Source organism: Rhododendron vialii, chromosome 6a, assembly GCF_030253575.1.
Source record: "Rhododendron vialii isolate Sample 1 chromosome 6a, ASM3025357v1".
Classification (NCBI taxonomy): Eukaryota; Viridiplantae; Streptophyta; class Magnoliopsida; order Ericales; family Ericaceae; genus Rhododendron; species Rhododendron vialii.
This window is the reverse complement of record NC_080562.1, coordinates 24,321,625-24,347,403: the sequence shown is the minus strand read 5'-3', so window position 1 is coordinate 24,347,403 and position 25,779 is coordinate 24,321,625. Positions and strand designations below refer to the sequence as shown.

At 38.3% G+C, this 25,779-nt stretch overlaps 3 protein-coding genes and 1 long non-coding RNA gene across 4 annotated transcripts; 2 read left to right on the top strand and 2 right to left on the bottom strand.

Annotated features, from left to right (window-relative positions):
- Nucleotides 1–6,422: 6,422 nt before the first annotated feature.
- On the top strand, nt 6,423–8,572 carry LOC131329119 (uncharacterized). Its single transcript, XR_009200635.1, has 2 exons — nt 6,423–6,586; nt 8,283–8,572. It is a non-coding gene; the product is annotated as an uncharacterized LOC131329119 (long non-coding RNA).
- On the bottom strand, nt 7,570–10,237 carry LOC131329116 (uncharacterized). The gene is made up of 3 exons (XM_058362190.1): nt 9,944–10,237; nt 8,969–9,531; nt 7,570–8,573 (listed from the first exon to the last, which is right to left on the bottom strand). Exons 1-3 carry the CDS (start codon nt 10,076–10,078, stop codon nt 8,129–8,131), a joined length of 1,143 nt encoding a protein of 380 aa, XP_058218173.1. The 5' UTR covers nt 10,079–10,237; the 3' UTR covers nt 7,570–8,128.
- Nucleotides 10,238–13,729: 3,492 nt separating this feature from the next.
- Nucleotides 13,730–18,256, top strand: LOC131329115 (aspartic proteinase Asp1-like). The gene is made up of 8 exons (XM_058362189.1): nt 13,730–14,151; nt 15,346–15,466; nt 15,545–15,771; nt 15,950–16,177; nt 16,799–16,937; nt 17,241–17,432; nt 17,519–17,591; nt 17,811–18,256. The coding sequence occupies exons 1-8, from the start codon at nt 13,958–13,960 to the stop codon at nt 17,888–17,890; spliced, it is 1,254 nt and encodes a 417-aa protein (XP_058218172.1). The 5' UTR covers nt 13,730–13,957; the 3' UTR covers nt 17,891–18,256.
- LOC131329118 (uncharacterized) lies at nt 17,992–21,182 on the bottom strand. The gene is made up of 4 exons (XM_058362191.1): nt 21,027–21,182; nt 20,241–20,434; nt 19,114–19,214; nt 17,992–19,006 (listed from the first exon to the last, which is right to left on the bottom strand). Exons 2-4 carry the CDS (start codon nt 20,336–20,338, stop codon nt 18,501–18,503), a joined length of 705 nt encoding a protein of 234 aa, XP_058218174.1. The 5' UTR covers nt 20,339–20,434; nt 21,027–21,182; the 3' UTR covers nt 17,992–18,500.
- Nucleotides 21,183–25,779: the final 4,597 nt, after the last annotated feature.

Here is a 25,779-nt window from a genome sequence, read left to right as displayed (position 1 = left end):
GATCGCCGGTAAAAATCGGGACGCGACAACGTCACATTTGAAGAGGACAATGAGGAAAGACGGATTAGAGCAAGGTCACCTCCATCGGATCGAGCTGCTAGAGTCCTACCTTCACTGCTTTTTGGTTTGGGGAGGAGAGAGAGAGAGAGATTATTTATATGGTTATGTTTGGTTGTCTGTAATCTTTCCTAGTGATTCGATACCCGGGTGAATTGATTAAGTATTCTACGATGTCGGATTGAGTTAATTTTTTTAATAATAATTCAAACATTATTTTCAACAAAATAAACGATACCAATCATCATTCGTGTGGGGCCTTAGTGGGCCCACTAAAATTTTGGTACATAATCTATACATGGAATTCTCTACCATTAGACATTTCTATTTGAAAACTTTCTAGACTGAAAATTATTTTTATTATGGATTAAGCATTCTCATAGAATATGGGAGGGATCAGATTCCTACTTGTTTAGAAATGCGTTTCATGGTTGAATATGTCAATAGAAATTACATTTTCATTCTAGTCCATTCCAAACATATGAATCGTGAAAATATGGCTTCACATTTTCATTCCCTACTTTTGAAACTATTACTAAAATTCACCCTTCTGTTACTTGAATGTTAGTTCAACGAAGAGAGCTTGCTAATGGTATCTAATGGCATAATAAAAAATGGATGGCCAAAAAATTACCACATCACTTTTGATTATCTACATCTACATCTACACCTACACTTCTTATCTTATATTATTATTATTATATATTATATAATATAAAAGGGGGAATTGTTTGTCTATCGACGCTTATATTATTATTATCATCATCTTATCTTATATTATTATATTATAATATAACATATTATAAAATGGATGACCAAAATTGCCGCATCAATTTTGATTATCAATTTTGGTCATCTATCTACGCTTCTTTTATAAAAGGGGAACTGTTTGTTGACTTTTTAAATTTCCAAAATGCCTTTGCTCTATTTTTCCCCACAAAGCAATCCAGCTCACGCTTCTTCACGGAAACGACACCTCCAAAAGAATAAAGTGGCAAAATAACCACATGGCCATCACAAATCCAACTGCAACCCAACTCTGGGTGGTTCTCTCTCCGGAAAGGGTTGACGGTGGGTTCTGCTTCAACTTCACCAATAATTTTTTTTTATTTTTTTGGTCTACACTTCCCCACTGGATTATTATCGATGTTTTCAGCTTCTTTTCGATGAGGGCAACATAACCCTCATGCAAAGTTAAATAGAGTGCTTTCATGCGATTTTGCCTATGATGTGTATTTTTTTATCGGCATTTGCCTACCATGTGTTTGATACAATGTTCCAATGACAATAACAGAACTCAACATCACACACCCATACATCAAAGAATTATTTGAATCTGACTACAGTGTATATGTCCCTATAGTTTGTTGAATCATTGTTCTCCTCATTATATATGAACTATAATTCACGATAACTACTTTTGAATGCTCTTGCCTTTGAACAATTATGCTTTGAGGATTTATCATTTCTATTATCATCCTAGATGCGTTTCATCCTTTTTCATGTTCCTTTTTCTCATCAGTATTCTTCATTGTCTTGTTAATGTTGTAATCGATAAAGCATTTTCCTCTTCTGCAATTGAATTTTTCATTAGTTTAGCAACTTCAAGTTTGCGTTGGATGACCTCTCGCATGGAAGATTAAATTGTTGCACTAATTGGCCTTCCATAAATAAGCCCGAAAACTATCAGAAGTTTGTGTTGTGTTGGATGATTTCTAGCATGGAAGATTAAGTTGTTGTACTTATTGGCCTCCCATAAGTAAGCCAGAACACTATCAGAAGTCAAATAAAGACCGTCATACATAACAGCGCAAACTAAATATTCCATCAAATAATTTGTACCACTGCATTGTAGATTGCTAACCGAGTTTCATTCTTCAATAGAATAGATTACCGTAATTGCGTATCTTTTATTTGTGATGCTATTCACACCTACTTATGTTGTTGGTTCAACTTCTTGGAATTTTGAAATGGACATATTTTTGTGGAGGGGACAGGATCAAAGTTTCTGCAAAAGCGCGAATTGGACAGGACCCGGGATAGGATTGGTTGTTTGGTGAAAGACTTCGATTGTTTACCTTCAAGTTTTCCGTTTTCATCTCTTGCTTGTCCATGTACAGATGAGATGCATCGTCAGATTTTGTCACTATGTCACTACAAAAATGCTACTGGTACAGCAGCTGCGTACAGATCCCCTTTACGCCCACCTCGGGTCCCGCAAAGATGATGCTAAATTTTGAAGCAAAGTTGGATGATTCGTAAACACCCTTCCCGATATCGGATTGAGGTGATTTTTTTCAGGGACCTTAAACGGCATATTTTGAACAAAATGAGCGGCTCCGATCATCTTTGCAGGACCCAAGGCGGGCACAAAGGGGATCTGTACGCAGCTGCTGTACCAGTAGCACTACTCTTGTCACTATCAAACTATTGGCTGACTCAAATTAGAATTGCGTTGTTTTGATTTGTGGCAGGAGTTTTGGGTTAGAAACAAGGCAGTGAATACCATTCCGTACCGGCCTGTACGTACCGAATTTTCAAGTAACCAGTACCATGACCCTTCAATACCTTCATGGTCTCAATACCGGGCCTTACCGGTCGGTACTAGCTAATCCGGATGATCTCGACTGATATGAGTTTACCGGTGATTTTGTCCGGTATTTTGCAAAAATTGGCCGCCTTTCAATTTCTGGCGAAAGGGACATGGGAAGGGTGGTTGGGGAGGGAGAGACGGGAGGAGGGGGAGGATTCGGGAGGGCCCCAGCTATCGGAGTTGAAGCGGACGTAGCCTTCATTGAACCCACCAGCCATCATTTTGTTTTTCCGATCTTTGGTCAGATGATTCCGATCTCTAAATTCTCTGGTGAGATGACTGGGAAGCGCTAGAGAGATAGTATGAGATGACAGAGGGAGGCGATGGGAGGATAAGTGAAACCGTGTTAGATTATGGAGTGTGTGGGATTTCTGATGTCACGAATTTAGACCTGATGGGTATGTATAATGGCAGAATGTGTCTTTGGGCTTGGGTTGAGCCTCGGAGTCTTTTATGGGTCTCATTAGGACTACTTAGATTTTTCTTTCCCATTTTGTTGTCGTATTTTCTTTTATGGGCCTTATTTTATGATGAAGAATCGCATGGTATTGGGAAATTTTTTGAGCTGTAATTATATATAGTAAATTAGAGGCCGCCTCTGTTTTTTAGGTTCGGTTTGAACCCAACCCTAAAATATTTTCCCGAACCTGCACAAGCTCGGTTATTTACATCCTGACTATTATACCCTCAATCCAACCACGCTCCTTCAAAACCAGAGCCACGATCTTCCCACGAATCCCAGCGATGCCAATCTCTCCCTCTCTACCTCTTCCTCTCCAACGCCAACCTTCCTCTCTGACGGATCCTTTGTCGTCGACCAGTCCTGCTACGTTCAATTCGACGAACGCTGAAAAATTGCCATCCATGGCAGACGCAGCTCCAAACGTGGCTGAATAGCGCGATTCTCCGACAAGACAGCCACCTCCAACACGGCGGCAGCGACGTGAGACTTCGCTGTCCTCACCTAAGAAACCGGCCCCAACCTCGACGGCCCCAACCAGATCCCCGCCATCGTTGACGTCATCATCGCCTCTGAGAAGCACATCAACAACCACCACCACGACTACTAGCTACTCCCTCCTCTAGATCGACCCTCGCGCTGCCCAAAGCTCCGACCTCGAGCTTGTCAAGAAGCACTACGCTGTCTCGCCTTAATTCCACCCCGACAAGAACCGCTTCGGCATCTCCGACGCCACCTTCCGCCTCGTCGCCAAGGCCTGGGTGGTGCTCTCCGACTCCGTCAAGAAGCTCAGCTTTGACAACAAGCTGAAATTTCTACTCCAAGGTCAATCCGGTCCCCACCGTCATGAAGAAGAACAATGTATGTAAACAGTGAATGAAAGTGATTTTCTAATATGAGCAAGCCACATACGCTCTTCTCTTTTCTTTTCTTTTATATGAACAATATGTGAACAGTGATTTTCACATAGCCCCAATTATTAGCAAGCCCAACATGCACAATGATTTTCTAATGAACATCTTGATCTGTTCACATAATCGAAAATACACAATTCATTCATATGAACGGACTATGAGAACTACGTAATGGATTATGTGAACTGTGTATGGACTATATAGAATGCTGTGAGAACTGTGTATTTTTCTATGAAAATTGTATAATTTCTATGAAAATTGTGTATTTTTTTTATGCGAATTGTCTATGAGAATTGTATTTTTTCTATGAGAATTGTGATTTTTCTGTGAGAACTATCTATGAGAACTGTGTATTTTCTATGAGAACAGTGTATTGTTCATGAGAATCGTCATTGAGAACTGTGTTTTTTTTTATGAAAACTATGTATTTTTCTATGAAATCTGTGTATTGTCTATGAGAACTGTCTATAAGAACTATGTATTTTCTATGAGAATTGTGTATTTTAGTGTGTGGGGAGGCTATTTGAATTGTGTATTTTCCAGTTCTCATAGTTCAACTCACATAGCCGAGCAATTATTATAAAACTGACTATGAGAATTGGCAATTCTCAGAGCTAGTTCACATAGCCAAGGGTATTTTTCCCCAAAGTTATTTGAGCAATTGAATTGTAATCAGTGTATAGCAAGGCTTTGGCGCACATAAAGCTAACTAAAAATTCAATTCTAAATCAATTTATTACCTATGTGAACTATTACTTTTTTAAGACATGGCGGTGAGAATATTTATAACTGTATTTAATTTTGATTACCTTTTTTGCTTTTGTTCAATTCTTGTTCATGTGTGTATTTCTATGAGAACTGTGTATTTTTCTATGAGAACTATGTGTTGTTCATGAGAACTGCGTGTTATTCATTAGAACTGTGTATTTTTCTATGAGAACTGCGTATTTTTCTATGAGAACTGTGTGTTGTTCATGAGAACTGTCTATGAGAACTGTGTATCTTCTATGAGAATTGTGTATTTTCTATGAGAACTCCCTATAAGAACTGTGTATTTTATATGAGAACTGTGTTTTTTCTATGAAAACTATATTTTTTTCTATGAGAATTGTTATTATCCATGAGAACTGTGTTTTTTTCTATAAGAACTATGTATTTTAGCATGTGGTGAGACTATTTGAACTGTGTATTTTCTATGAGAACTATATATATTTTATGAAAATTATGTATTTTAGTGTGTGGTAAGACTATGTGAACTGTGTATTTTTCAGTTCACATAGCCAGTTCATATAGTCCAGTTCTCATAACCAGTTCACAAAGCTAGTTCTCTATGAGAACATTCACTTCTCATAGCCAATTCTCATAGAAGTGACTATGAAAACTAGCAATTCTCATAGAACTGACTATGAGAATTGACAGTTCTCATAGCCAGTTCATATAACTAAGGGTATTTTTGTCCGAAACAGTTTTCATAGGGACAGTTCTCATAGAAATAGTTCTCATAGAAACAGTTCTCATAGAATTTTCTCATAGCAAATGGTATTTTTTTAATATTTCATAATTTCATATTCAATATGGATCTTGTTTAGTAGATATCGTTGAGTAGGTTCCAAAAATATAATTTTTTTAAAAAATGAATATCTACAACAAAAGATATGACTTTTTGAAATTTAAACCATGTTTTAATGGTGCACCAGTGCTCATGGAGCATTGGATAATTTTTCTAAACTAGATGCTCTCTAGTTCTATGCGCTGATGAGCGTGAAGGGGCAAGGTTGGAATAAAAAATATAAATAATTGTACAGGACTAAATGAAGACCGAGCCTAAATTTTTGGGCCGGCCTAAAAATTCCCCAATTATATATGATGATAGTTGCGGTAAATCCGAAATAATACCCGGTATCTGTTCTGTGAGACCCAGTTCTTATTTAAAAAGAGAAGAAAGGAATTAATCCTATTAAAAGGGGATTTATTTTTATGTGGCCGTTGATATTATTTTACATAATGGGTGTTGATTTTGTGAGGGAGTGCACGTGAGGATTTTGTGTGTTGGAGTGCGGGATGTGTGTTTAGTTGTTGGGTTGTGGAATGGATGAGGAAGAAGGAAAAAAACAAACAATGGACACTTGTTCACCAAATGGGCACCTAATGGGATGACCGAGTATATTCTATTAAAGGAATAAAAACAAGGAGAAGAGGGGAGGAGGAATGGGAGAAAAGGGTTAAAAAGAAAGGAGAGGGGATATACTTCACCGGGGGGAGTGAGGTGTGGAGTAGATGTGAGGAGAGGCAAAAGGTAAGTTGAGGAGAGAAGGATTAACAGGAGGCATATACGAAAAATTATGTAAATATAATTCTTTTTGACAAAAGATGATTTTAATTTTGTTATCATCCGGGTTATTACATGTTTGATACCAGTATGTATCATCCTAGTAGGAAAACCGGTACACTGTCCAGTACGGTATTTAGAACCTTAGTTAGAAACAAAAAGCTTGTTAGTAATATGGTCCTATGATGCTAATTGCTGGCTAAATCAATTTCAAACTTGACGGCACGCCAACTGTGGTGATGGTCGGACGCGGGGGGCTGCTGTGCCCATTTATGGGCCCACTCCGGTCTCGCTCTGATGATCGGAAGCGTTCACTTCGTAGAGCTCGTCGAGTATAACAACTATGCAAAAAATCAGCTTAATTGAATATCATTAAGTGCCTGATCGGAACCCATATAACTCTCGGTCCATGGGTTACAATGGATTTGATCCAGTGTTTCGGATCCATTCTTTTCAAGATAAAAAGGTTTCGATCAGGCACTTAATGATATCCAATTAAGCTGATTGTTTGCACAGTTGTTGTACTCGACGAGCTCTACAAAGTGAATGCTTCCGATCATCGGAGCGAGACCGGAGTGGGCCCCGAATTCGGTAACAGCAGCCCGCTGCTGCCCCTAGGGGGACAGCAGCCCCCCAGCTCCCGGTGATGGTAAGCTCCTCTCTTTTGCCATCCATTTAATCAAAGGAGTTCTACTATTAGACCATTGGACAATATGTTTTTCCTGTTGGATAGGTCCAATAGATAACTGAATATTGAATACATCTTATAGATCTTCTCATTAACTCATTAACATGATTGATTATTATTCCAGATTGTTCATTTCCGTTACATTTCTTCAAAAGTTCATTCCAAATAGTTGGTGGAATTGCTATTTTAAAGTTAAAAAAAAGGAGCGTCTTATTTCTCGTGGTACCATAATCTCAAATTATGAGGTGTATTTAGTCTACAAGGTACGATTCCTTTTTTGTTCCTTAAGGAGAGTATGAGAGAGCTGTTTTCTCTCTTATGTGAAATTAAATATGAGTTTTGATTGCTTGAGGATTTCACTAGAATTTTTTTTTTGTATGATTATATCTGTGCAAAGCAAGAGTGGATTTGTCTAAGTCTATAGTTGAACAAAGCAAGAGGTTTGTCTTTGTTTGGGTATTTTCTTGAGCTTCTATTTCACTTAAGCAGTTAAGCGAATTCCCCTTCCTGATGCACTCTTGCCAAGACATGGTTAGTTTTGAACAAAGTAAGAGTGGATTTGTCTAAGTCTGTAGTTGATAAAAGCAAGAGTGGGTTTGTCTTTGTTTTGGTACTTTCTTGAGCTTCTATTTCACTTAAGCGAATTCCCTTTCCCAATGTACTTGTGCCAAGACATCTTTGTTTGGTTTGGATTTTGAGGAAGGTTTTTGGGATAATGAATGGAGAGATAGATAGAAAAATGAGAGTAATAATTGAGGATAAAACTTGTTGAAGACCGTGCGGTGAAAGAGGGGTTGAGTCTAGAGACCCCAAACCGAACACAGTCACTCTAAGTCTATAGTCGAACAAAGCAAGAGTGGGTTTGTCTAAGTCTGTACTTGAACAAAGCTAGAACAGGTTTGTCTAAGTCTACGGTTTGAACAAAGCAAGAATATGTTACATTTGTCATATTACTGTTTGAGATAGTGGTGTTCTAGGTTTACCAGGCCTACTGTCTTTCATTAGTATTGGGCCTCCACTGACCACGTTTCCTCTGCATGTTGCATTACTGGTAGAAAAACGACCTAACGGATCACACATACAATGATCAACAAGAATCTTTCAATATACTCAAAACAGTGGCTTTTTGTACGTCAGTCAATTCTGCTGGAAACTGAACTAGGAATTGTATTCTTAAGTTTCCTCTGTTTCCTTGCTCTATTGACTTGGGCATTCCCTGACCTGAAATGATCTTTTCATAGCCAGGTTGAATGATGTCCTCAAATGTCAAGCTCATCTTCTCCCCGCCTAATAAAGGGACTGAAATTGTGCAACCAGTTAGAGATTTTACAAGAGGTACTTCTATTGCCAGCTCTAAATCGTCGCCATCTCTCCGAAACAAGGGGTGCCTTTTTTCTGCAATCACGAAGATTATGTCAGCCCGATCAATTCCCGGTGTCTCCTTCCCCAATCCTTCGAATGTGATTTTCGTTCCTTTCCTCCATCCTGGCTTCACTTTGATGGTTAGCGTTTCCTCCTCTTCTACTATTTTCCTGTAAGAAAGACAAAGCACGAAACCATTATAGTGAGAAACTGCAGATTAATGGGTGAGTGAGGTCAGGTACCTGAACAAAGCCTAAGATGATTTCAACCTTATATTCAATCTACTCGTTTTGCAATTTTGTACTATGAAAAAGCTGAATCACTGGCCAAAAACGCAAAATAACATTGCCAATTGCCATGATTTCAAATTAACAGATAATATGATTTACAAATTTTTACTTAGTTTGCAAGATAGCATTCACCATATGTTTGGTAATTGTCTTCTTCATATCTTCTTTTTTTTTTTAAATATTATACTTAGGAAATTTTTCGAAACTTGTTTTGGAAACATTTGGCCAAACAAGTTGTCGTTGTTTTGCACACAGTAAATGAAAAGAGTACTAACCCATCATTTGTCACGACATCTCTTGTGATGACGATCCTCTTGGTGCAGCCGAAACACAACTCCTCAAGCGTGCATTCGAGGGTTTGTTCAATAGGCGGAGGTTTCATTAAACCGTTCGAGTTAGAATACATGATGGGTGTAGAGCTCTTTCGGCTTGTACTCTTAGAGAGAGAACCTCCTGCCGGGGATGCATTTGCGAAACCCTTCCAGCTTGAACTCCTAGAGAGAGAATCTTCTTCACTTCTATGATCCTCGTTTTTTCGGCTCATACTTCTCAAGAAACCATTAGCGACCGACGCTGGGGTTAGCGTTCGGCTCCTCTGGCTTGCACTTCTTGATAGACAAGGGTTTCTAGAAAGGGAAGGATTTCTTGAGAGAGACTTACGGCCTGATGAGCTCCTTAACGAGGAAGAAGGCACGGACGTAACGTAATTCCCAATGCTACGATTCTTGAAGAGACCTCTACAGGATGCAAATTCATCACCCTGTGTCCCGTCAACATTGTATTCGACATTATGGACCCCGTTCATGGCTTTTCCTTCATGTTCTTTGTCATTCAAGGCCTGAATGAAGTCATGGAGAAATTTGATAGCTTCTTGTTTTGTCTATTATGTTGTTGGTAGAAAGAAAAAAGAATGTACCATTTCTGTTTTTCGTGAATTGGACATGACCAACAACCAAAAGTTTGATTTTCCTTTTCATCTCTACGCTAAAATTGTCTTCGACGACAATGAAATCCAAAATGTCTAGAGTGTCGTGAAAAAATGGTTGCTTTTCAAGAAGCAAGTTTTCCGTGTTCTCCGAACATCGAAAACTTGTCGGGACATTTCTTTCGAATGCCTTTGACCTCAGAGAAAATCCAATAATTGCTTTTCCTTTGCGCTCTTTACCGTATGCAAATTGAGATTTCTAATCCACGGTTTGTGGAGATCTACAAATGTGGGCATTATTCACAAACGCATGCGTTCATTGTACCTTGTGTGTTAGGTCAACGGATTTGAATGTATCTTCAATTTCTGGTATGCTTTTGTTAGGAGATGAATTCTTCTCAGGATGCCGCTTCGAGATGAGTGATCTTATAGCTTTGCAGAAAGCTCCAATGCCAAACATGTTACGGACTCCCTGCTACGGTGACCTGCAATATGAGAGAGAGAGAGAGAGAGAGAGAGAGAGAGAGAGAGAGAGAGAGAGAATTATGTTGGTTATTCGCAGGCTCTTGGTTAGGCAAAAACTTGAGCGTCTTGTTAGGCATTTTATTAGCCGAATTAGTTAAAAAGAGATGAATCTATTTTTGGTTGTTATCATGTTACTTTTCCTACATCTATTTCTTGTTATTTAATTTGGTGCGTGCATGGTCGATGGGACCTTTCGTATCCCACCCTTTTACCCAAATTTATCAATATCCGAGGACAAAGCCCCTCTCTCCACTGCTTGTACAAATGCTTTTAGAACTTTTAAGCTCCAGATTTTTTTTTTTCAGTGATGGTCTTCGCTGATTTCTTCCTTTTCTTAATCTTTGAAAATCGATATTCTTTCCTTTCAACTGCTGATAGCGTCTTCTCTTAGAAATATAGCTTCGGCAGAACAACTGCATGGATTTAGGGAGATGTACGATTTTCCTTATTCGATTAGGATTTGTGTTGTGGGGGTCAATGAACCAACGCCGATGATCGGAAAAACCTTCATGCCCTTGACGCTATTGTTGGAGGTGGAGTAAGGTTCCTTCTCCGCTACGCCAGAATTTTCTATGGAATAGCCCCTTAAAGGACCTCAGAATTTATATCGCGTAATGGCGGCATGGAAGTGCTAAATGGTGTTCTTGGTACAGGCTCCAGGATATATGTCATTGCTATGTCTTGAAGAAAACCCCTAGTTAGGATGCTGCCCTTAGTGGCCGATGGAAGTCGACCAATTAGTACCATCTTCAAGCTGGAACCAAGGGCTTCAATCTTGTCCAGGTTGTTCCTTCTTTTAGGAAGAACCTGGATGTCATTAGGGTAGAAATTTATGGTGACTGAAAATTTGCCCCGAAGGCCAAACGTTCTTGGTTGCATTCATCGAAGGGAGTCAGTTCCAGGTGATGAGCTTTTCGTCTTAATCTTTCATGTCGTTTATCTAATCTTTTTTTTTTTTTGTTAAGTTCGTTTATCTAAACTTTGTCCTCTCATATCCTCATTTTCATTCTTGTATTCATCTCAACCAAAATGAACGCTAAAAGTACTCTATTTTCCAGGAGCTTTGCGCCCTTGCAGAAGTTGAGAGGGCATTAGTGTATATGAGAACAACTGAACAAAGAGGATTTGGCCAACCCGCTTACATTCCGCTAAGTTATTTCCGGACAAAGGAGACTTTTACGGCCTTCAGGCTAGGGAATCGTAAGGACTAGTTCCAAGAAGTTAAGGCTGTTCATTAAGCCCCCTAGTTGCCTCTGTTAGGATTATGCTGAGTTTGCTACCGGTACTGAGGTGGTTGCTATACCGGTCTTCCCACGAAAGCTATTGGGTCCTCCTCCAACCGTCCCAAGGATCCCTTCACTGAGCACATTTTAGAGGAACAAGTTGGAGGTTCTGCTGAGGAACATGATGATTTGGACTGTGGTAGGGCGATGAAGAAGAATAAGAAACACTAGAGGAAGGAGAATGAGAAAAGGAAAACGAGGCAGATCGAGACCGATGCTGCTGCTTCAGCAGCTCCTCCTCTCATTGCTCCAATAGAAGTGAGCTCAAATTGTCCAACCCTTCAGCAATTTCAGCAGCTGCTGGACTCTAATGCCTACTTTGGTGATACCTTGCTTTTCCCTCGTAGGATTGTACTCAAATTGTCCAACCCTTGAGCAGTTTCAGCAGCAGCTGGACTCTAATGCCTACTTTGGTGATACCTTGCTTTTCATCGGGTGGAGATGAAACTTCCTACCAAGTAACTCTGTTTAAAGTAATGATTTTAGATTTTTGTTATATGAAATTTGATTTCAATGCTTCCTACCTATTTTGTGTGTGCATTATATATTTCAAATACAAATGGTTATTATAGTTTGCGATTCAAATGATTGCTATAGGTTATGCCCGTAAAGCAAATCGTATTATTAGATGATCCGTGCATTGACACCTGTCATACTAGACAGTTCTTGAAATACAATAGTTTTTGTGGATTGGCAAATCATAAATATTTTCTTGGCGATTATTGATAAAGATTGTGCAAGTCCTATCCCCTCAATAGTGAACCGAATTTATACATAGTTATGTGATGAGCGTAGATTCAAAATCATGGATTTTTCTCTCAAACTTTTCATAAACTCCAGATTAGTTAGTCATTGCTTCTTTCATCCAACCAAACATGGATCTCCTTTTTCTTGAATTAATCTAGTCGAAACTATATTAACTCAAGCCCCCTTTGGCCTAACTTTTTTGGAGCTTTTTGGCGCCATCATTTTGAATGTTCTCTCTTAATTCTTACTATGAATCAATTTTTATGACATTATTCATCTTGATGAGAGAAATCGATAAAGTATACAAATCCCCATCAAAGTTGAAAAAGTTGATATAAGACGATGAAAATGACCCAAATACTGACTTTGATCTTTTGGGATATTTCCGTTCTCTTATATGAAAATACTAATTTTTTAGGCATTTTTGTTATCTTATATGAATTTGTTTCAACTTTCATGGAAATTTTCATACTTTTTCGATTCCTCTCGTCAAAACGAACGAGAAAATGTACAAATTTCACTCAGATGTTATAAGAATCGAGAGAACTCAACCAAAAGACGGAATTAATTAAAAAGTCTTAAAAAAAATAAGGCCATCTCCACCCGGTAAGAAAGCCAAGCAAGCCGATGAACGAATGGAATTTGATTCTTCTAGGGCCGGCCTTATTCTTTCAATCCCTATGGATCATAACTAGATACTACTTGTCACTACTCTCTTGATTAGTTATTGGTGCGTTTTGTAGCCTTTTTAATTTTTCAGTTTTTTGTTTTTAAGAGACTAGAAGTAGAAACAGATTTAGTAATATTTGTGTTTTTCAAAAAAAATAAAAAAAATAGCGTTTGGTAACTTTTTTGTTTTCAATTTTTGTTTTTACTTTTTTGAAAACTAATGAAGAAAACTTCTTTGGTAACAAGTTTTTACTTTTTTGTTTTTCATAAACTTTTGTAGAGTTTTTGTAAACTATGGAAACTACAAAAATGTGTTCTCCCTAGTTTTTTTTTTTTTTTTTGAAAAACACAAATATTACCAAACGTATTTCTTGTTTTTATTTTTATGAAAAATAAACTTGTTTCTACTTCTAGTTTCTTAAAAACAAAAAACTGAAAAAGGTTACCAAACGTACCCGGGAAAACACTTTTTTTGTAGTTTCCATAGTTTACAAAAATTCAAAAAAAAAAGTTTATGAAAAACAAAAAACTTGTTATCAAACAAGTTTTCTTCGTTAGTTTTCAAAAAGGTAACAACAACCAAAAAAAAAAAAAACTGACCACAAAAAGATTACCAAATGCCTAAGTTTTAATAAATATTGTAGTGATCACATTGTTGAGTTATTATTCCATGCACCCCGGACATTACTTATCGGTGTCCCAAACTGTTTTCTATTACAATTGTGTGATTCACACACTTTATATTAAAAACTACACAAATGTGCAGAGAAAGAGTTTAGAGTTGCGGTGTCCTGGGGCCATTGAATAATTTTTCATAAACTAGCAGCTCAGTACGAACCTACCCCTGAAGTTCCGTTTACCCGCGCTAAACGAAGCTTCCATAATCCAAGCATCTCTCTCTCTCTCTCTCTCTCTCAACCGCGTAGATACGATTAAGAGTAGACCCTGTCAAGAACACAAAGAGTAGACTCTATCAAGAACACAAGAGTTGGTGAACTTTACAAGTCGACTTCTTCAAGATCCTGCGTCTCTACAACCATTTCCTGATCAGAATCGGAGGCATATCTTGTCATCTGATCACCCCTTCGAATTCATCAATAACGTATCTAGTAAGGATGGGTGAGAGAAAGAAAGAAACGTCATCATCAATGTTGGCGATTTACTCGGCTCTGTTCTTAATTCTGACGTTTCTAGTCAGTTTCTCCGCTGCCAGAGAGCTTCAAAGTCAAACGAAAGAGCAGACCCGTTCGCCCAATCGCCTTGGATCCTCCCTGGTTTTTCCCGTTCAGGGAGATGTTTATCCTAATGGGTATGCATGCGACGCTCAATTGGGTATTTTCTATTTAATGTATTATTTGTTGCATATGGGAGTATATTTGTACGACACGTTTATTTTCTATTTTAATTTGTTGTATAGATTTTGAGTTTGGGAATGAATTACGCAATTGAGTTGTTGGGGATTCCTAGGTTTTGCTCCGGATTAACTGTTTTTTCCCTGTTCGCCATTTCGTCTATATCTGGTTTCCTCAATTTTCCAGAGAAAATTTACGACCCGTGTTTTTTCAATTGGTGAGTTATTTTGCACCTGTATTTTTGGTTTTAGTTTTAGTTTTTTTTTGGGAAAAAGAAAATTTGCCTCTGGACATTGCTCCATTTGGTTACAGTCCCAAGAGGGATAGTAAAGTTTCCCGACTTCCCGTAGTTTCTTTTTCTTGGCAAATGAACAACTAATCCTGTTTTCCTACAGAGTTCCGTCGTAAAAATGAACCCTCACTTCACTTTACAACATTCCTAGCAACTAAAACCTAAGATTCGCACTTTTGAATTTAGTCCTGCCTAGTTGATAGAGGTCCAGAAACTTAGCTCATTTAATGACTGAACTGAACACTCATTTTTCAGTAAAAAATTACCCAGTTTGTAGACATGAATAAGCTTGTAGAATACTTTCAGGCTTCCAAAAAACACATCTCAGTCATATACTCCTAGAATTCACTGAATTTGTGTTACTTGGGCACCTTGGATATGGTTTTGTATCTGTAGCTACAATATCTGAAAAGTATTCATACGCATACATTTATTTGCTTGAATGGTATCATAATTATCATTGTTAGTTTGTGCATTATGTATGCATACCCGTACCGAAATCTATTTTTGTGTTTCCCATCTAGTTTGGGTGCATTGCAAATAACCTATTATCTGAATTGCATTCTCAACTCATCAACAGTTGCACCTACTCTCAATTTCGTTATTTCCACTTTGATTACTTTCAATCTTTTTAAGGATTTGTTCAGTAACTTATTACTATTGATTATCGAGATAGAGAATGAGTCTACCTTCAAACTACATACTAACCGACGCGAAATTGCTCAGAATTGTATATCCCTTCGCTTCCATCCATTGAATGAGATTCATAGTTTTCCACCCTGATTCTGGAAATCAGGGTGCTGTTTTTTTTTTTTTTTTTTTTTATGCTTTATAATTCACGGTGTTGTTGCATATGCAGGTTTTTTTATGCTACCATATACATAGGGAACCCTCCCAAACGCTATTATCTTGACATTGACACTGGCAGTAATCTTACTTGGGTACAATGTGCAGCTGGACCTAGGGCCAAGTTGCTCAAGGTAATCAATTTTTTTTTTCTGCCTGCATATGTTGGTTAATCTGAATACCTAATTTAGTTATCTTTTCCTTATTCTCAGGCCCCTAACAATCCCTACAAGCCAAACAATAATGCCTTGTCTTGCAAGGACCCCTTATGCGCATTTGTTGACCAACCAAAAAATTTCCCGTGTGAAGCCTCAAATGATCAATGTGATTACGAAGTTCATTATGCTGACTACGGATCATCTCTTGGTGTGCTGGTTCGAGACTCCTTTACCCTCAAACTCACTAACGGGTCGACTTTTAAACCTACGCTGGCCTTTGGGTACGGAATTTCATTTCCTTATTCTGAAACAGTTTTCAACTAAAATTCAATGTGTAGTCAAACCTGCTAAAGATATTAACAAATGAACACACGTTTCTTTCAGTTTAGTGTGATTTATCATTTTTTTTTTTGTACTTCTTTTCAACTGAATAATAATTGAGGGAACATTTTTCTGTAGGTGTGGATACGATCAAGAATTTTCTGGTCAGTTTCCTTCACCATATGTCGATGGAGTGCTTGGCCTTGCCAATGGAAAATCAAGCCTTGTGTCACAGCTACTCGGTTTTGGTCTAACACAGAATGTTATTGGCCATTGTTTAGGAGGACAAGGGAAGGGGTTTCTTTTCTTTGGAGATGATTTCTTGCCTTCTGGACTTTTTTGGGCACCAAAGATTCCCAATTCATTGTGAGTAATGGCTCTCGTTGAACTATTCTTGTCATTTATGTTGCGTAGACTATGTCAAATGCATTATGTACTTGTTCAGAAACTAGGGAACTTTGTAAGGGGTGGTAGTCAAAACATGAGATTTACAAAAGTTGATTATGAGAATCAGAATCCCAAAGAATCAAAATTGGAGCTTCTTAAAGTCATCTTTTAAACAACTTCAAAGTTATTTTGTGGCTCAAAAGCAGAATCTCTGGCAACACACTGGCTCCGCTTTCGAGGCATCGGAATCTGAAATTATTCCTCCAAAAGATGTCACAAAAACCTACATGCCAAGTATGAGTGGTTGGACTTCAACTCAACAAGCATATTTAGTTACTCAAGTTTGCCATGCGAAGATGCTTAGAAGTCCCGTGTAATGCATGAAATGCTCTATTTTACCTCGTAAATAGTATTTTCCCTAGAGAATAAAACAAGCATCTTGAAAATAGAGAAATTTCACCATGTTGACATGCCCTCGCCATACAGATTATGTAATTCTTTGCATCGACACATAATTGCACTCGACGCCCTTGCCAGAGTTGCTGTAACGTAGATTTGCCATGGCTTTGTTTGGACCATCTTACCAGTGAACTATTTCAGGAACTACTACATGACAGGGCCGGTGGACCTCCTCTTTGGTGGGAAGACTTTGGTTGCCAAGGGCCTTTATGTAGTTTTTGACAGCGGGAGTACTTACACTTACCTCAATCCTCAAGCTTACCAAGACACACTCGCTCTGGCAAGTTGCATGTTCATCATTTGTTTCAGTTATAGAAGTTGATTTTGCTAAAAAATGTGATCTTAAAAAACATCTAAACGTTGATCTAAAAAAGTTAGAATATTAGGTAATTTTGAGTTTTTGAATTAAAGCGAAGACTAGATGAAACCTGAAAAGTGGAACAAATCACCGTATGTTTTTTAACTATAACTGCTTAGGCACATGAATTCAAGTAAGCTGTAAATTAGTTGAAACAAACAGACTACAATCAAGTGCCCCCTGTCGTCTTTGTGAAAACTCACTTTTAATGACTCCTAATTTCAGGTTAAGACAGCACTGCTGAAGAAGCCATTAAGTCCAGTCAAGGATGGAAGCCTCCCCATATGTTGGAAAGGGGTGAAACCGTTTCGAAGCATTGATGCAGTAAAGAACAACTTCAGTCCGTTGGCATTGAGCTTTACAAATACCAAGAATGTTGCTTTCTTATTGCCGCCTGAATCTTATCTCGTCATCACTGTGAGCACCTCTTGAGACCATTTTATGTTTGATTCGGAGTCAAAAGACAAAGCGATAATACTTTAAAGATCTGATTTTCCTTGCAGTCTCATGGCAATGTGTGCTTGGGGATTTTGAATGGAGCTGATGCACATTTAGGAAGCTTAAACATAATTGGGGGTAAGAAATACTGAGGCTGTGTTGGCTCATGGATTTGCGGAGGATTTACCATGGGAAAGGATAATGAAAGAAATAAATCCAGTTTCTTGTCTTAACCATCTTCTGATCTTTTCCTTTACGTGTTCCTTGCCCTTCATGAATTCCTCCTCAAATATCAGATAGATGGAAGTTTGTTTCTGCTTCATGACCATTTTGTTCTTCTCATTCATTACTTCGCAGATATTTCTATGCAAGACAAATTGGTGGTTTATGACAATGACAGAGAGAGGATTGGTTGGACTTCTTATAATTGCAACTAGCTCCCCAAGCCTTGGACTTTCTTTTTTTTTTTTTATAGGTAATTACCTTCCTTTTCAATTTCAACATGGGTCTATTCTCTTGCTTGTATTTCTTTTTCGTGGGGTTGTGGGTCACTGTTATAATGAAGTTTTTTTTTTCCCAGCCTTTGTGCAGCCAAGTTGAGTAATATTAGCACAGGCCATTGGCTTCATTTTGATGTTTCCAGAGAAGAGGTTGATAGGATATAAGGCTAGAAAGGAAGATAATTAGGAGTATAGAAATTGGCTTGATGGCTTGCTGCTGTAATCAACTTGTTGAATTGTGAGAGAGAAGAGATTGATGGTTGTAAATTCCAAGTCTGCTGATATATTCATCGTTCAGCAAAATATCAAAATCAGTACGTCAGCAAAGTCACTTTGAGAGGAGATTAAAAAGGGAAAAATGTAGAATGATGCTTATGGTGCATGGATTCAGTCTCACAAACCACCCGTGTGTTACAGCCGACCCAGTACCTACACCCATAACCGGCCTTGATCTAATGCCATTGACGCAGCCGCCACAGTCAAATTATATGAGTTTTTTTTTTTTTGGGTAAATTATATGAGTTTTGTATATTCCTTCATAAAACTTTCACTTCTTCCTCCCCATCCGACGACTTGAGCCCTTGTTATCACCACGCTTTTGTGCAAACTTCGATGTTCTAGTCACTCTAATATCATGAACGTTTTTTCCTTGATTACCGTACTTGGCTCCATTTCTCTTATTCACACAAAATCCATCCCTTCTAATCCCAACTGTCACCCTGTGACTCCTAGCTCTTAATGATCTTCTCAAGTGTTCTCTTCGGTAATCCCTCCAATGCCTAGACAGTGATTTTCCAGGCTTATGATCTCGAAATCTTCTGTCTTTGGTGGCTTCTTCTTCACCATCGCTACTACTCGTACAGAACCGTTCGATGTCCCTTTTGTGCTTTCTGTGTCTTCGCTTGAGTTTTGGAAGCTTGTAACAGAGGAAAGTGCACCCAAATTCAACAATGGAAAAGAATGTAGCAAAGCTTGCCCATGCCATTTTGCAGAGGGTCTGGCAGACGCATTGGCATATGCCCAATTTGTATAATGAGTAGAAGAACAAGAGAACTGCATCATTGTGATCGAAGGAATTAAAAGCAGTAGGTGAAATTAGATGAAACTGGAATTCAATTTGTGTAATGACTAGATGAGCACTTAGAACCATGGAAACTCACCGAAGTAGAGAAGAACTGATACCACGGCTAACTTCAGCAAATGAGCAACGCAGAAATTTTCGATGTAACAAATAAAATCCCATGTTGACCCACATATTGAGCTGAACCATCAAAAATGGAAGAAATTTGTCAATATGTGACTATCGTTTAAGCTCGTGGGATCCACATTGTCGCGTCCTCTTCTTCAAAAATGCTACTTGCACAACCGTTGTATTGGTTGTGTGCGTAATTCTGACCGTCCAGATGTATTTAGACGGTTTAGATTTTATAAAAACTCTTCCAAGGAAAAGTTCAACTTTTACGGGGAAGAGTTTGAGCAAATCTTGGCTATTTATTACAGTAATGGATGGCTAGAGATTGGTTGTGTTCTTTTCATACAAAGACTAAAAAAATTCCACATCATCCTCCTCTAACATGTCCCATTACACTCTCATCTTCTTCCTCAAAGTCTAATATTCTTTCCCGGTGGCAAAGCTAAAACTCTAAGCAAGTTGAGGAGTCTAAATAATACATTCATTGACTGCACAAAAACTTATGTCTTGCATGTATCTGCACATAATCTTTAGAATGTTTCTATCTATAACTACATGTCTGAAATTTTCTTGGCAGAAAATTGACCAGTACATCAATCTATTGCTTTTCACTTAATCAAATGACGTATTGATGAATTACAGTTATTATTGGACCCATTAAGCTAGATGCTTATTGTCCGACCTCGGTCAACAAATATTGAAGAAATTCAAATTCAAGAGGTTATTTAATAACATCAAGGACAAAGTGATAGAGAGCAGGGGAAGCTACAAATTTAAAAAGAAAAATTGATATATAGAATAATCTACAGAATACTATCGGCCCATCTGGTGTTTTTGGGCCCCCTCAGGTTTTTGGGGCATTCTTCGTAAAGGGCTTCCATAGGATAGGTGTTTATCCATGCATCACCCGAAACTACCCTTGTTAGTGCATTTCTTAAAATGTAATGCACATAAAATCGAACAACTCTAAATTGGTGCAGTTAATTAAAGTTTGGCACAGTCATTACATGGACCACATAACTGTAAAAATACATAAATACAAGTCATTTTAATGGAAAGAAAAGGAGGATAACCAATAATAAGGATCAAGTTTACCTGCAAGATTTTCCAGAAAGAAAATCTAGTGGAGAACCAAACAGTTTATTGATAACTGTACCAAGTCCTGAAACAAAAGAGCTGATAACATTCCCCATTAAGTTGGCTGAGTAATTTCAGCTCTGCCAAAGAGAGTAGCTAGGAGTACCCCAACAGGAACCAGAGACGACGATGCTCTCCTCTTGTTTTCCGTCCTAAAAACAAAAAACAAATGCAGAGAAAACAACACATTATGATTCCCCATTAACATTTCTTTCCTCATTGCTCCTTGAAGCCAGGTACCTCATGATTAGACTGGATAATACTTGGTAGATGCAGAACTGGAAATGACCATCCAAGGATTGGAGATTTAGCCTAAAACTGTAGGCAGGGTTTTGTGAGTGAGCTTGGGCCTATGACAGTGTTTTAGTGGGTCAAAATTAGAGCATATTACACCCATGAGTTTACTTCAATCATACTCGTTCCGTGTGGGAATGCAAATACTCTATATGTTTGCTTTGTACAAGTGCATGAAGTCCATCTTCTGTAGTAATACATCCTACTGATCAATAGGATATGCTTAATTCCCTGGGCCTGGGCTGGGGTTTCCAAATTGATGGACATGAAAGAAGAATCCACATCCAAATGTTTTGTCAGATGGGTCTCGAATGTTTTGGACACCATCATCAGAGAAGAAAGCCAGTACCCCTAGAGCATTGAATTAATACTACTTCCACACAAAGGCACTAAACATAAAACACGCACACAAACAAACACACACACACACACAGAGGGAGAGGGATGTACCGTTTTCAGGATTAGGATCGAAAAGATCTCTGTAAAATTAAAGCGTTAGGCGTGGTTGATTGACAGACTTTGAGATTGAGAAGGACGAGAGAGAGAGAGAGAGGTTTTTCTTTCGTTCTAATAGAAGTTTGAAATTTGTAACTGACACTGTGACATGCACGCTACATTTAAAAATGGGTTAAATTTTGTTCAACACCCCCTGAGGTTCTCCCTAATTACGGATGCCCCCTGAAGTATGATAAATGACAATGAGACCACTGTGGTTTCCATGTGTGTTACATGAATGATGAATACCCAAATCGACAATTGTCTATCCAGACAGAGCAGTGCTATGTGCACAGCAGCTTATACACAGCAGCTGTACACAGATGCCATTTTCTCCCGGCTCGAGTCGCACAAAGATGATCGGAGCCGCTCATTTTGTTCTAAATATGTCGTTTAAAGTCTCTGTAAAAAATGAGCTTCGTTCGATATCATTAGAGGCGTTAACAAAACACCCAAATTCTGTAGTGATTTTGGGTGTTTTGTTAACGCCTCTAACGATATCGAACGAAGCTCATTTTTTACAGAGACCTTAAACGACATATTTAGAACAAAATGAGCGGTTCCGATCATCTTTGTGCGACCCGAGCCGGGAGAAAATGGCATCTGTGCACAGCTGCTGTGCACATAGCTTTTCTGATTCAGATAATAATGAAATGAGCCAAAAGTTACTTATTCTCTTAAAAGGTGTATAAAAATTGAGGAAACTATAAACTCTTACCTATGTTGATTCAAATGACTTTATTTACCCATTGAAAGAGCTATTTTGATTATATGTATAAAAAAAATAGAGGATAAATTTTATTAATAGCTCTTTATTTTTTAACTCGTGATAAACTATTTTGGTCACAAAAGTATTATTTTTTGTTCCAAAAAATTGAGAATTGAGAGCCTTTTATTATATATTTTGTCGTCACAAAGGGTGAATTTTTCTATATAAGTCACTTTTGGCTGATTCCATCACATGTTTGGTCAAACAGTTGTTGGTTGGAATATCGGTGAAATGAACATTGAAATAACAGGAGGTTTATAGTCATTTTTCATGCGTTATGGGGGCATCTATTATTAAGGAAAGCCTCCTGGATCGTCAGTGAAATTTAGCATTGAAAATTTTACGCCGATAACGGCTTTATTCAATCATCGTCATAGCTGAGTTTGGTTACACTTGTTTCGCCAAAGAGTCGATTGGTTTTTTCGATGTTGTGGTGATCTTGTAGTTAAGGTTTCATCGATATTTTTTGAATTAGTCCTTCATATTGATGAGCAGAAACTAAAAAATTGAATAAAGGCTCCATTTGTTTGGACGTAAAATATTTTCCGGTAAAATGTTTTACCTATTTTTCGGTATTTGGTTGTGTAAAAAATGAGGAAAATATTTTACATGTAAAACATTTTCCATCAATTGGATGAAAATAACTTACCCTTAAATCTTCTGTAAGTTATTTTCCGAAATGAACCCGCTGCCTTCTATTGTAATTCTCACTGCTCAATTTTTTCGATTGTCAGTCTTGACCCATGTTCAATTTTAATAATCTCATATCTCTCCACCGTTTAAACTCTGCATCTTCCTCTCTACACTATTTTGTTGATTTCCGAAAATATTTTCAAGTGCCAACCAAACACCAGAAAATAAAAGTTTGAAGTTTGTTTTCTGAAAAAACATTTTACATGGAAAACATTTTACATTGTAAAATATTTTATATTGAAACAAACGGAGCCAAAATTATGACCAAAATCCATAGGACGTTCAATAGAGAAAAAGAAAAATACCAAAACAACACCCAATACACAAAAGTTCACGTTAATCTAGTACAAAACTTTAACAGGAAAAAAAATGACATATAAGAGAATACCAAAAAAGATCCAAAAAGTTAGTCCATGCGCAGACTACCTTAAACAAAATGGGTATAACGAGGCAATGGAAGCTACGTCTGGAGTCACTATCCAAAGTTATGTTTTTATTTTTATTTTTAATGTTAAATAGATTAATATTTGAATTTTTTTGGGATAAAATACATTTTTTATTTTGCGAGAAGAGAAAGGCTTAAAATTCGTATTAAGTAATTGTTGCTAAATAAAGAAGAGAATACATTTTTTTCTTTTTATGTATGCATTTTGTATTGAGTAATTTTATGTGTTCTTAGCAACTCCAACCCATCTCTCTCTTTCTCCATTTTGGAGACTCAAAAAAATACTCCATATTTTATTCAAAAAGCAATTTTAGAGAATCAACAATTTCAATCTCAATTCTCCATTTTTCACCTCTAAAATTTCCCACCATCAAAAAAAGAACAGTACTCCCAGATATCAGACACCTATCTCCGACCCATTACTCTGTTTTGGCATGTTGCCACACCCAACCATTTCACTTTAAAGAGTAGTTAAGGATAAATAAGACTTAAGTTTCTAGCACTAGTAATCCAGAAAAATCACCATTTTGGTATTGGCTTAAAGTTGCTAGGGTCACCATGTTTGATTATGGTTAGACGTGCTGGGCCTGGACGGGTAGACCTACACAAAACGGGATGCTTGTAAGAACGCAGTGCACAATTTGCCACGCTTGGATATCTAATCCATGACCGGATCCGCCCTTCTTGTTGGACTTGTCGAATAGTATATCCAAGCAAAAAATCCAAATTGATTCAACATCCATAGCCACATCGTTGGAATATGAAAGTGTTCTAATAAGGTTGTTTTTGTAGTCTGATCAACTTGAATTTTTGTGTGGACATTTTAATGAGTTCTACAAGATAAACGATTCGGATCATCAAGTACACATCTGGACATGACAAATGCACAATACAATCCCAAACGAGAATGCAGAGAAGCTGTGACCAAAAGAAGGCTACAATTATTTTTTAGGGCGAGTATTTTGGGATGTACTATTAACTCTATCAGTAGTGCTAATGACAGATTTTTCACGCACAGATGTGCAGATTGTAATGTGGGGTCCATTACGGGTCTCACACAAACGATCCAAGCCGTTTATTAAATTTAAAACACGTTTTCAAAGGCCTCCGTGAAAAATCAACTCAATCCGCTACCTATAAGTGCTCAATTCAATCATCTACTTTTCATTCAGGTTTAGGATCTTAAAACTGAATGAAAAATTAGATGATTAGATCGAGCACTTATAGGTAGCAGATTGAGCTGATTTCTCTCATAAACCCTTGAAAACATGTTTTAAATTTAATGAACTGCTCGAATCGTTTGTGTGGGACCCGTAGTGGGCCCCACAGCACAATCTGCGCAAAATCTATGTGGACAAACTTATTGTTACTCTATTCAGATTATATATATTTATAGTCTGGTTCCCATAAGGGATCCCGCACGGGCTTACCGTGCGGGACTCCCATTTCCCGATCGAATTGGGACGATCCGAGCCGCTCAAAGTGATCAGAACGTGATTTTAAGGGTACCCGCAAGAAATCAGCAAAAAAAATGATCGGAAAGGTTTGAACAATGGGGTTTGGAGCGTTTGGGGTTTTTGTTTTCTGTTTGTTTTTCGTTAGCTTTCTACTAGCTGATTTGGGTTTCCCTCAAATCAATTTGGTTTGGTACCAGTTTGGTTTTCCCAAATCTGGTGTGGAAGAGGAGGTGGGCGAATAATCCGGCGCCTATTGAGGATCGTTCGAAGTTGGGTTTGTTTGTGATTGTTGGTGGGTTGAGGTTTGTCCGGTTGCTGTTTTCGGTGAAGGGGTTTGCTCCGGTGAACGGCTCTTTTTACAGTGAACGACTCTTGCTCCGGTGAACGGCTCTTGCCGTCCAGATTTCATATGTGATTCTTGGGTTTGAGTTGGGGTCCAGTCCGTTTGGGATTCTCTACTATTTAGACTTAGATTGGTTCTCATCTGGCAACTTTGCCGGTTTTGCTTCTACAAAGGGTGCTTGTGTCGAAATCTGGGTAGTTTTGACTCATTCTTGTATCTTTTGATAAAATTTGTATTGCCTTCGGGCTTTGTTATGTAATGAATTGAATGTGTTAAAAGAAACTTCTGAAGTTCCAGAGTGTACTTTTGTTCCATAGGAAGCGCTCGGGCACAATTTTCCTACGCACCTTCTGTAGGGGTTCGATTTAGGAGGAGGGACCTTGGCCTGAACTAGTACTTCTCTTCCGCTGCTCTGTTCCTCCGCCGCTGAACCTGCAACAAGTCACTAAGGCTGGAATAGCCTAGTGACCCTCCGACGATCAAGTTAGATGTAAGGAGAGTTGTTTTTAGGTCTAGGGTTAGGGAAAGATGGCATACCTCTCAAAGATGAGTATCCCTTTGTATTTATAGACCTAGGTTAACTTGGGCTCCAAGCCAACACGTGGAGATCAAGCTTAGGTAACCGCCTCGGGTGACGTCATAGATGACGCACCGGATAAGACGGTTACGAAGCACATGGCCAGACCTGGCCTAGATGATTCTTTCCGCCACGTGTCGCTCTTGGTCCCTTCTTGGTGCGCTACTCTTTCAAGAGATCTTAACGGAATGCTTGTTCTTCGGTAATACCCGAAGCGCCAACAGGAGACTTGACACCGAGCGAGTTCAGAGGAGTATACACGGTCACACCTGATATGAGACTACGGTTAATGGTAGTCCGGTTAGATAACCGAGGTAATCGCCGAAGCCCCCACACCTTCGCTTCTGCTATCTCTACTTCGGATTATGACACAAGGACACAGCTTCGCTGTAGTCCCAGTGCACAGATCGCTGTGTCCGGATCT

Bases quoted from the DNA above. Each gene is read 5' to 3' on its own strand.
- LOC131329115 (XM_058362189.1), top strand. From the start codon at position 13,958: ATGGGTGAGAGAAAGAAAGAAACGTCATCATCAATGTTGGCGATTTAC. The intron at 16,938-17,240 runs GCAAGTTGCATG...TCCTAATTTCAG, and splicing joins ACCAAGACACACTCGCTCTG to GTTAAGACAGCACTGCTGAA. The intron at 17,433-17,518 runs GTGAGCACCTCT...TTTTCCTTGCAG, and splicing joins AATCTTATCTCGTCATCACT to TCTCATGGCAATGTGTGCTT.
- LOC131329118 (XM_058362191.1), bottom strand. From the start codon at position 20,338: ATGGGGAATGTTATCAGCTCTTTTGTTTCAGGACTTGGTACAGTTATC. The intron at 19,215-20,240 runs GTAAACTTGATC...TTGATGGTTCAG, and splicing joins CTTTCTGGAAAATCTTGCAG to CTCAATATGTGGGTCAACAT. The intron at 19,007-19,113 runs GTGAGTTTCCAT...ACAATGATGCAG, and splicing joins ATCAGTTCTTCTCTACTTCG to TTCTCTTGTTCTTCTACTCA.
- LOC131329116 (XM_058362190.1), bottom strand. From the start codon at position 10,078: ATGTTTGGCATTGGAGCTTTCTGCAAAGCTATAAGATCACTCATCTCG. The intron at 9,532-9,943 runs GTACAATGAACG...GACTTCATTCAG, and splicing joins CCGTTGACCTAACACACAAG to GCCTTGAATGACAAAGAACA. The intron at 8,574-8,968 runs GTTAGTACTCTT...TCTTTCTTACAG, and splicing joins GATGTCGTGACAAATGATGG to GAAAATAGTAGAAGAGGAGG.